The sequence below is a fragment of the Nannospalax galili genome, unplaced genomic scaffold (assembly GCF_000622305.1).
Source record: "Nannospalax galili isolate Female #2095 unplaced genomic scaffold, S.galili_v1.0 scaffold255, whole genome shotgun sequence".
NCBI classification, from domain to species: Eukaryota; Metazoa; Chordata; class Mammalia; order Rodentia; family Spalacidae; genus Nannospalax; species Nannospalax galili.
The window spans coordinates 5,118,615-5,129,641 of NW_008338999.1; the positions used below are offsets into that span (position 1 = coordinate 5,118,615).

The window sequence follows — 11,027 nt, forward strand, 5'->3', positions numbered from 1 at the left end:
CACAGGCTATACTGCACAATATAACATCTTAACGAAAGTGGGTTTACTAATGAAAAGCGTAGTTAAATGTCAAGATGCCACTAAATAATTGTAAAATCATTAATCATTTTCTGTCTGTGCTCGTTGACACATATGTCAGCTGAAGGTAATGACCTCCTTTGTTCCTACCCCCAGCCCACACGTGCACACACTTAAATGCACATGCACCTCCACACACCCCCTTGAAATCTTTTAGAATGAAAGTAGAACACAAATGAAATGCTCCAAAATAATGTACCTAAACATCATATCTGTGCTTTGACCAATTTTGTAATAAGACAAAGATAAATGATAAATGTGTTCTCGGTACTTTTTGTATTTTTAGTATATGGTCAAGCAAAAACAGGTATTGATTAAGTGCTCATTATTAAGCTGAAAAACAGCTTGTGTGAATGGTTATATCCAAAACAGTAATACAGTATGGAGAAAACATGACTTAAAAGAATATGAACTCAAATTTTCCCATAAAGATTTCTAACATATTAAACCTTTTCAGCCCCAATAAACCATGTGTAAAAGTGAGAAGGGTGGAATAAATATATCCAAGGCACCTCGGTATCAGATTGGCATAATAAATAAGTGGGCCACAAGATGGCATCTGCAGCTAATGAGTCTTCTTACTTTCTCACAGTCATTTAAGCAGTGCACACAACTTACCTCCATGAGAGATATGGAAAAATGATTTTAGAAAAGTAATATTCAAATCCTGTTATTTTAAGCTACAGATAAAATTGACAGTTGATTCTCAGAAGCTGGGTTTAGATTTTCATTTTCCAAGAATGAAGTTCAGTGTTTCAAAATAATAAAAGCTACTTTACTCTAGTAAATTCGTCTCTAATTGCTTTCTGAATTGAATATATTTCAGGATTTGAAAATTTAGACGTCTCCACTAATATTTCAGGTCTTAAGTTTGGGTGTTTAAAGCAAGTACTAAAATGTTACATGCTTGCCCTCATTTTTTGAATGGTGTATAATTTTCACATATGTGAAATTGTTTTTCAATGATACTGACCTAGCATAACTACAAGTCTGAGATTCAGTATTTCCTCAAATGTAAATGATCAAATCTGTGTTCATGCTCATCTGAGACTGTATTAAAATTAAAACCCTTTCAGAACACTCGTGCTTCCCATTGTTAGTTTATCAAGACATGCAATTACCCAGCATATATATATGCTAAGATTTGTGGGGTTTCTTCATATCAAAACATCATGGCTACTATTATCGGTGAATTTCTAGTTATTTTAGCTTATTACCATAGAGATAATTATTAATCTATAATTGCGATACTTTGAAAGGAACTACATTTTAGCTAGCTGTTTTCATGAACAGGGTGGTGGCATTATCTGAGGAGTTAGGAAGGGTTTGATTGGCAGTTTTTGTGGTGGCCAGGAATATGGAGCCTAAATGACTGTAACTCATCACTTTGAGCAATAGGGACCCAGAGGACTTTCCTTTATTTCAGTGAGCCTCAGTATCCTCATCTATAAAATGCTAAAAATAGTAGCACCTAACTCATTATGGATTTGTCTTGGTACAGAAATGTGCTAGACATATCCATAATTGTGACAGAATATTTAAAGATCAAACAAAAAGTATCTGAAACAAAATCTTGTATTTCCAGTGGATCACCAAGCGTACGTTGATTTGTGATCACAGGGATATTTTAAGTTCTCTCTTCTCTTCCCATTCTCCCTCCCTTCTCTCTTTCTTCTTTTCTTTTTCATTTGTTCTTTTTGACAGTGCTGGAGCTTGAACCTAGGACCTTACTCAACACTAGACAAGTGCTCTACCGCTGAGCTGTATACCCAGAAGTTCTTAGATTTTATTTTGAGATAGAGCCTTTGTTTATCCAGTCTGACTTTGAGCTCACTCTGTAGTACAGGCTGGCCTTTAAGTTGCAGTCCCTCTGTCTTAGTTTCCAGAATAGCTGATATTGCAGGCTTGTGACGTCAGGCCTGACTAGCATATCTCTTAAGCCACTAATTTTACTTGAGCCTGAAATTGCCAATATAGAAAAAAGGTTTCAAAGTTGCTCAGTGAACAAATGAAAACAATGACTCAGGGTCTGGCATATAATAAGCATTCAGTAAATGTGGGCTACCAATACTAATGGCAGCTATAGCAGTGATTGAAAATTTCTTATATGCTTATAGATCTTACCTTCAGGAGCTATATATAATGGTAATTATCTTACAAATGACAAATACTTGGAGGAATATATAAAAATTTGTGGCTGCCATATTCCATAATGGATCTCAAGCCAAGCAGAACTATACGTAATTGTAAATCATATGGAATCTCATTTGCCTAATTCTTGTCGGCTACAGTTAGCCTCTGGAAGCACTTCCGTTTTAGTGAAAGCCCCGTATTCTAGGAATAGATAAACAAGCCTAGCAAAGTAGAGAGTCACTATGTACAGACCTCCTCATATCCTACGAGGTGGTGATAGGATAACAGTATGGGTTCTTAAATGTGGAGACTTCCATGGAAAGCAATGTTGGATCTACAGGAACATGATAGTTACCATTGACTCTGGAAACCTTGATGTCATCTACTTGTGGGGTTACTGTGAAAGGAAAGGGAGGAGACATTTATTTCTTCTGATGCAACAATGTCATCTCCTCTCCTACTGAAGCAGCAAGAAATTTATTTTCAGAACCGAAAGTTAGTTTTGAAATTAAAGCTCAGTTTTCCCAGCGTCTCATCTTCGTGTATTTCAGAAGGTCTTAAGTGTGTATGTAGAAGTAGAGGTTGTTTCTGTGGTGTGTCCTGTGTTCTGCCTTCCTGCACTGCTGTCTGTGCTCACAGAGAAGCCGCCAGGTTGCTCTCTGGCTCTAGAACAGAGCCCCCCAAGGAGAACACATGCTAGATTTTCAGTTAAGATTTGTGATGAGCTTACTTTCCAGTAACCCCACAACCTGGGTAACTGTGCATCCAACAGGTTGCTTTACTGCAGTGTGGAGGACCACTATTCACTCTGCTGTCTTGGGGAGCATGAGAAGAAACAGTGCTGTACTCTGTGAATAAGTTTCTGGTTTTTAAATTTTTTATTTATTATTGTGTGCATATTTGTGATGAATATGTGCAGGTGTGCATGTGCCACAGTGCTCCTGTGGAAGTTAGGGGACAACTTCGTGGAGCTGGTTCTCTCCTTCCGCTTTTATGTAGGTTCTGGGGATCCAACTCAGGTTGCCAGGCATGCGTGTCAAGTGCCTTTACCTGCAGAGCCATCTCACTGGCCCTGAATCAGTATTCTTAACCAAAATGGAATGTCTGATTCTATCAGATGACTGTTGCACCCAATAAAATTTGGAAAATGGTGACATCTTATTCAAATGAAAGTAAAACCCCTGTGCTAGTTAATGTCCCATGGCTCTGGGAAAAACTAACCTGGGTTGACTGCCTGATATTTGAAGGCCAGGCCAGCAAAGATGCTGTTACTGCCACTCTGATTTCTACAGATACTACCTAGCTTCAGTGATTTAAAAATAATTTTAAAACATTTCTTAACAGCAATGCAAAACAGATAAATAGAAACACCTTGCTAAAACAGCATAATTTACAAAAGCAAGTCTCATAGATTTTGAGATTCTTAGTGGCATTCTTTATATCCTTCAACCCTTCTGTGCTGAGCACAGCAGATGCTCCCTGTTCTAAGCTACTTAGCTCTGCTATATGGACTGCCCGTCGCTTGAGTTTGCACTTAGGTTTTCTTGTTCAAAAGAAAGCAAGAAAGAATAAAGAAAAACAAGGCCTGTTAGAAATTATCTTTGTATTACTTTTAAGAAGAGGTGCATACATGCACTTGATATGTGTGCCTGATATCTGATAACACAAGTGAATATTACCTTGGTTCAGAAGGAGCAGTTAAATAAGTGTTTGTTTATTATGTTAAAAAGCTAATATTAAGATTCTGAAAGAGGCCTGGCAGGATGGCTCATTGGGTAAAGACTCAACACCAAGCTTGATATCCTGAGTTTGATATCCAGGACACATATGGTAGAAGGAGAGAACTGACTCGTGCAAGTTGTCCTCTGTCCTCCGCATATGTAGGATGACATGCAAGCACCAGTATACGAGCATGCACACACATTAATTAATTAATAAAATTTAAATTTTTTAGATAAAAAATGTATAAAGATTTCAAGGTAGATTGGGTAGCATCAGGAGTTACATAGTCCAAGATCAAATCCTTGGCTTTGCAGCCCCAGAAAATTCGGTCAGCAATGTGACTTTATATGAAATCTTGACAAAAGCTAATGTTTAAAAAATTTAGGAAGTTCCAGAACCAGGATGTCAGTCCATGAGAGAAAGAGTTCCAACGATGACCCATGTTTTAGATCAGTTGTTTCTATCCATCCCTCCTCTCCACCCACCCGCATTTACTGAGCTCTCACCAGGTGCCCAGTGTGTGTGAAATTGGTCATTTTCAAAGATTATATCCATTGCTGGAAATAAATCTAGCATTTTCAGGAGATGTATAGATAATAAATTCCATAGACTCAGATTTTGTGCATAATATGTTCCTAAAATTTGATCAGCCTGATGCTTCTGCACTTGTATGTTTTCTTAGTCCCCTCTCCCCCACAATTGTCCTTTTTTCCACTGTATAAAAGAGAGACATCTTATCCTGTTGGCAGTGACTCATTAAATGTACTCCAATGGTGGCTTAGGAGATTGGTCGTTCTCCATGTGTTGATAAATAAACACCAGTTATAACCCCCAGGAGACTTGCAGTGCCCTAAATGTACCTAGGTTATTTGAGCCTCAGCTTTCTCATTTATAAAACAGAATTCATAATAGTCATTGTGTAGTTAGCAGAATGTAATGTATAACATGATCATTATAATGCCTAACAAGTATTGACAGCAGTGTATGCACTGTTGACCAAATATGTTATTCTCTGTAAATTGCTTTGTAATTTTCAGTAATCAAAATACATAAAATCCTTCCCCTGCCTCCAGTTGAAGGATGGTAAAGAAGTCATTCAGTAGCTAATATGTCTTTTATGGTGTGTTGTTGGCCTTTCGAGGGCTTACTTTGGAAATGAATGTGTTAACTCACAACACTTAATAGGCATGGATGGTTGATAAAAAATTTCAGGACCTTTATTAAGTAGGCTTATTTGAAGTAGAATATGAAAGTGATGGAAGAGTGTTCTCTTGAGGACCAGCACCATCTCTGGTACAATCCAAAGCCCTTATTTGACATGAATTCTAATCAAAGCAAATTGCTCCGAACTACATTTTGAATTTTACCTCTAGGATAGTCAGAAGGTTATTTAAATGGTAGTTTGGCAGAGCTGTCGAATAGATATGCTATTTTCTGAAAGCAGTTATGGCTTTGGGTGACCCGCAGGGTTAACTGTTGCCAGATTGTGGGTGGCCTTGAATAAGAGAAACCAGAGAGCTCTACCAGAAAGAAGGTTTGCCAGGCAGTGGGCTTTCCCAATCTGTGTTATAGTTTTCTTTGTTGATAATATTGTGCATAAATATTTTTATTCTATTTGGTGTTTTTTAGTTTTATAATAGAAATTTGGTAAAGGAACCTCATGACTATTTCTAGAACTAATTTTTATTTTTATTTTCTTAGCATTGAAAAGAAAAAATATTTTAAAATAGGCAATATTTATTAAATGTCTCCATAGGAGGTTGACTTCAGATTCTTTTTAATAGATGTTCTTTCTCAACCTATAGAAGTTCTCATATACTTCTACTTTACTGAGAATGTTTCTTGTAAAAGGAATGGACAGACTTTGAAACTTGGAAAATGCTTTTTTAGTGCCTGTTGAGATACTGTGCATTTAATGTGGTCAGTGATGCTGATCAATATTTGAGTGTTAATCCAACCTTGGTTTCCATGGCCTAACTCCACTTGCATATTACACGTAATTCTTTATATAGATCGCCACATTTTCTTTGATAGAACTTCAGAATTTTTGCATCTATGTTTCTGGGTAAAAGTTCTCTAGTTTTCTTCTCCTATAATGTGTTTGGTTTTGGGAGATCAGTAAGCGTTCCTGAGTCTTCAGTTTTCTGGAAGTGTTTGTATGACTTCCGAAATTTTCTTGACATTCTCCAGTGAAGTATTTGTGGGAAGATAATTGACCATTGATTTGAATTCATCTGGGTTATCTGCTTTTGCAGTTCGCTTTGTAATGTTTGCTTTTCGAAGAATTGGTCATTGTCTGTTTCATCTAAACTTCACATGAGTGGGCATAAGTTCTTTACAGCGTTTTCTTTTCTAATTCAGTAGATTTTGAGATAACATTGCTCACCCTTGACATTTTGTCATTGTGCCTTTGCTGTCACAGTGCTGGGATTCAAATGCAAGGTCTTGTGGCTGTTAGGGAAATGCTGAGCCGTATCCCCTAGCCCTCGCTTCCATTTTATGGTAATCATGGCTCACCCTTTACAAATCATGTTATTCTTACCAAAGAACTACATTTAGGGACTGGAGAGATGGGTCAGAGGTTAAGTGCTCTTCCTGTTCTTGCAGAAGACCTGGGTTCAAATCCCAGCACCCACATGGCCACTAACAACCCTGTGGAACTCCAGTTCCAGTCAATTCAATGCCCTCTTCAGTCCTCTGCAGGCATTTTATGACGCAGTGCACTTACATACATGCACACAATACATGCATACACATATAATAAAAATTAAAGTGAAAAAAAAAGAAACTACATTTGAAGTCATTAATTAACTTCTAAGTTTTTCTATTTTCTTTAATTCTCTGCTGCTTATTTGGATTTAATATGTTTGGTTTGGGGGATTTGTTTCATATTGTTTTTTGGTTTATAAAGTAGAAATCAAGGTCCTTGATTAGACACTTTTTCTCTTCTCTAAAGTAGGCAATTAGTGCTGTTTCTTTACTACTTTAGTGGTATTTAGTGAAATGCAGATATTTAGGGTTTATATTTTTTGGACTTTGGTGAGACATGGTCTCACTGTATACCCCTAGCTGGCCTGGAACTCCCTATGTAGAACTGGATGGCCTTGAGCTCACAAAGATCCACCCGCCTCTACCTCTGCCTCCAGAGTACTGGGATTAAAGATGTGTGCCACCACATCCATCTTTCTTTTGTTTTTTGTTTGTTTGTTTGCTATAAGGGTGTGGACATTTTCAATATGTTGTGTTTTCTCTTTCATTCCCTTGAAAATACTTCATTATTTCTCTTTTGCTTTCTCCTTTGACTCAGGCAGATATTTTAAATATTCCTGTTCAGATTAGGGGCTTTCATGCATGTTTCTCTTATTGGTCTCGAACATAATTCATATTGTTCAGAGACTATAATACATATGGCATGGATCCTTTGAATGTATTGATTCTACTTTTAAAGACAGCGTCTCATGTTGTAGCCTAGGCTGGCCTTAAATTTACTATGTAGCCCAGATGAAAATATTAACAAACAGCAAATCTTAAGCCCCATTCTCCTTTGGGCAGGAATTGCTGGCAGATGCTACTACACCAGCCTACTGAGACTCCTTACACATTCTAGAACCTGCAGCATGAGAGAAAACATGCTTTCTGGTTCTGTTCTTTAGATACTGATTAGGTCAACACAAGTGATTGTGTGGTGTGAATCTCTGTCTTTGTTTTCTGTTCATATATCTGAAAACTAATTATAAATAAGTTTACCTTTTCTTTGTATTGCTCTTGGTTTTTGTTCTGTGTGTCTTGAGGTTCTCACTGTGTGCATAAACATTTTGAACTATTTCCTCTAAATGAATTAGCTATTTACTAAAAACATGTCATCTTTGTCTTTGATGACGATATTTGTTCTGGAATATTTGATTCAATAAAATGATTCTAGCTTCTCTTTTGACTTACATTACATAAACATATAGATTTTATCCATTTTTATGCCCACTTGTGACTATGTATTTAAAATACGTCAGAAATTGGGGGCTGGAGATATGGCTCAGTAGTTAAGGACACTGGCTGTTCTTACAGAAGACCCAGGTTCAAATCTTAACACCTACATTGTGGTGAACAACTGTCCTTAACTCCAGTCCCAGGGGATCCTACACCTTCTTCTGTCCTCCTCGGACATCACAGGACATGGGTATACTTACCTACATGCAGATAGTACATGCATACATATAAAAAAAATAATGAATTTTTTTTTAAAATAATTCAGAAATTTAAACAAAGTACAAGTGGGTCTTGTTTTCTGTTCAGGGGAGAATCTCGGTCTTTTATTGGAGTGTACACACTGTAGACATTTAAATTATCTGTTGATAAGATTAGGTTTGAGACTTGTAGAAATGACTTATAAAAAAGACATAATCAGGACTGATTACTCTTAAGTAACCCTATGTTTACAACATCTTGTGTCTTGTGACCTGGGCACTTGGTCTTGTGTCCTGGGAATCTCAATTTTGTATTCCACTCAATAAGTTAATGGATGAATGTGGGTATTGTTGAGAATTAATGCATCCAAGCACTGAAGGACAGCACATCCAGCTTCATTGGAAGCATGGAGACTGAGAAAGAATGCTTGCAGCTAAATTAAGGGTGGATCCAAGCTTGTACTTCCCCAGCTGAAGTTGGAGAAACCATTTCGAATAAAACCATGGGTGAGACCTGACTCCAGGACAGAGTTCCAGGCAGAATTCCAGAGGCAGTTCCCACACCACAGTTCCAAGGCACAGAGAGTTCCAGTAATCGTCTGGTGGAACAAGTGTCCTCTGAGCTCAGGCCCACTCTTAAACACTAATTTTAAGAGTCAGACTTTTTTTTATTCAAGTATAGCTGTAATTTTGACATACTAACGCCAAAGAGACTGTTATATTGTTGTTATTATTAGTTTTTTATTAATCTCATTATCTCCATATTTTTTTCTTTCTGGCTTTTTGAGGATTAATAGGTAGTGTGACATTAGTTTATTTTGCACCTCTTATTGGTGTACCTATTTTTATCATGTTAGTAGTAGTTTAGCACATTAAATACCAAATGTCACCACCCAGTTCCAGCAGACTGTCATAATTGCTAACTTTCTGGGAACTATTGTGCTAAGCAGTGTGCACAAAGATTACAAATATAGGGGCTGGAGAGATGGCTCAGCAGTTAAGAGCACTGACTGCTCTTGCAGAAAACCGGAGTTTGATTTCCAGCACCCACATGGTGGCTAACAACTGTCCCTAACCCCAGTTCCAGAGGATCTGACACTTTCTTCTGACCTCTGTGGACACTGCATGGCAGGAGTGCACTTACACATATGCAGACAATACACTGATACACATTTAAAAAAATAAATAAATAAAATATTTTTTTAAATGATTACAAATCTGCCGGGTGTGGTGGCGTTAGCCTTTAATCCCAGCACTCCGGAGGCAGAGGCAGGTGGATCTCTGTGAGTTCAAGGCAAGCCTGGTCTACATAGTGAGTTCTAGGACAGCTGGAGCTACAGGAAGACCCTATCTCAAAAAGACCAAAAAGAAAAAAAAGATTACAAAACTATCTCACATAAAAAGATTACAAATCTATCTTACATCTGTTTTAGTGGGATTCATATGTGCCCATCATCATCTCATCTACTTGCCTCTTCAGCTCTCAAGGAGTAACTTCAAGCTCATTTTTCAGTCAGTGTAGTAACAGGAAATTACTTTAGCCTTTGTTATATTTTTCTATTATTCAGCAATAGCATCCCTCATTAAGAATTAAATATAATGCTGGGGAGATGGCTCACTTGTTGAAGTGCTTGCTGCCTAAGCAAGAATACCTAAGCTCAGATCCCCAGACCTACATGAAAAGCCAGGAATGGTGGCACATGTCTGTAATCCTAGCTCTGGGCAGGTGAAGACAGGAAGATCCCTGGGGCTTGCTGACCAGCCAGTCTAAGTGAGTCCATGAAGTTCATGTTCAGTGAGAGATCCTGTCTCAAAGTAAGGTGGACAGTGATTGAAGAAGACAGGTGATATCAACCTGTGACCTCTGTGCACCAGAATGAAAATGTCCAAACCCATATACCAGAGAGAGAGAGAGAGAGAGAGAGAGAGAGAGAGAGAGAGAGAAAGAGAGAGAGAGAGAGAGAATGAGAATTAAATATCTAAGAAATTGCAGAGATACTAGCATGATGATGGTGGAGAAGTATAGGATTGGAGATGGGAAGGAGTGTGTGTATATTGAGATGTATTAATCATTTTAACACTGAAAGTTAACTGTAACTGATCTGCTGGTGGTGTGTTTCCATTACACAGTGCCTTGCTACATGGGAATCATTCCTCACATCACAGACTGACCTCCACCTTGAAGAGGACTCTGAAGATAAACTTTAATCCTATCAAAGACTTCTGTTTAATCTTTGAGAGACAGAATCTATCGACCAAAGTTATTTTTTGTGGATTGTGCCCTTTACTAAATGGATAGAAAATGTTTTTCACTGTCTGGAAAACCAACAACTTGAAATCCCAGGTATTCCAGGTCATCATTATAAATTTGAGATATAAATATATCTATCTATGTAGATATATAGGTCTATTATATGATATATATTCTGTAGATCTATAGATCCATTATGTGGATAGATATTTATCTATAGGGATAGAAGGAGAGTTAGCATAATTTTAATTATGTTTAAAAATTTATGTGCCATTAATTGCATATACAGGTTTTTTTTTCTTAAATATTTGATTGTGGAACGTGACATTTTAAAGATGTTGTAAACACATGGTTTTAATAAAAATCTTTAATAAGAAATGGCTGGCCATGATGTGTTCTTTTTCTATCAGAAACTCAAATCTCTAAAACAGATACCAATATAAATTCAGCTTATGTTAACATCTATATTATGCATGCACGTTAATTTTGTATAATTTATTTGAAATAAGAATTTGAAGTAGGGGTATAGGGTCAGGAAAAAAAGAATTTGAAGTAAAATAAAAATCTTTAATAAGAAATGGCTGGCCATGATGTGTTCTTTTTCTATCAGAAACTCAAATCTCTAAAACAGATACCAATATAAATTCAGCTTATGTTAACAT

At 37.1% G+C, this 11,027-nt stretch overlaps 1 protein-coding gene across 2 annotated transcripts in view; it reads left to right on the forward strand.

Moving 5' to 3' along the window:
- Snx7 (sorting nexin 7) overlaps positions 1–10,745 on the forward strand; it is a 104,640-nt gene extending 93,895 nt beyond the window's left edge. Inside the window, exon 8 of one of the 2 annotated variants that reach the window (XM_029563836.1) lies at positions 10,245–10,745. In XM_029563836.1, the coding sequence (XP_029419696.1) occupies positions 10,245–10,322 (78 nt within the window). In that variant the 3' untranslated portion in view covers positions 10,323–10,745. The remainder of the gene's footprint in view (positions 1–10,244) is intronic. The other variant, XM_008833684.2, reaches the window with a different exon arrangement.
- Positions 10,746–11,027: the final 282 nt, after the last annotated feature.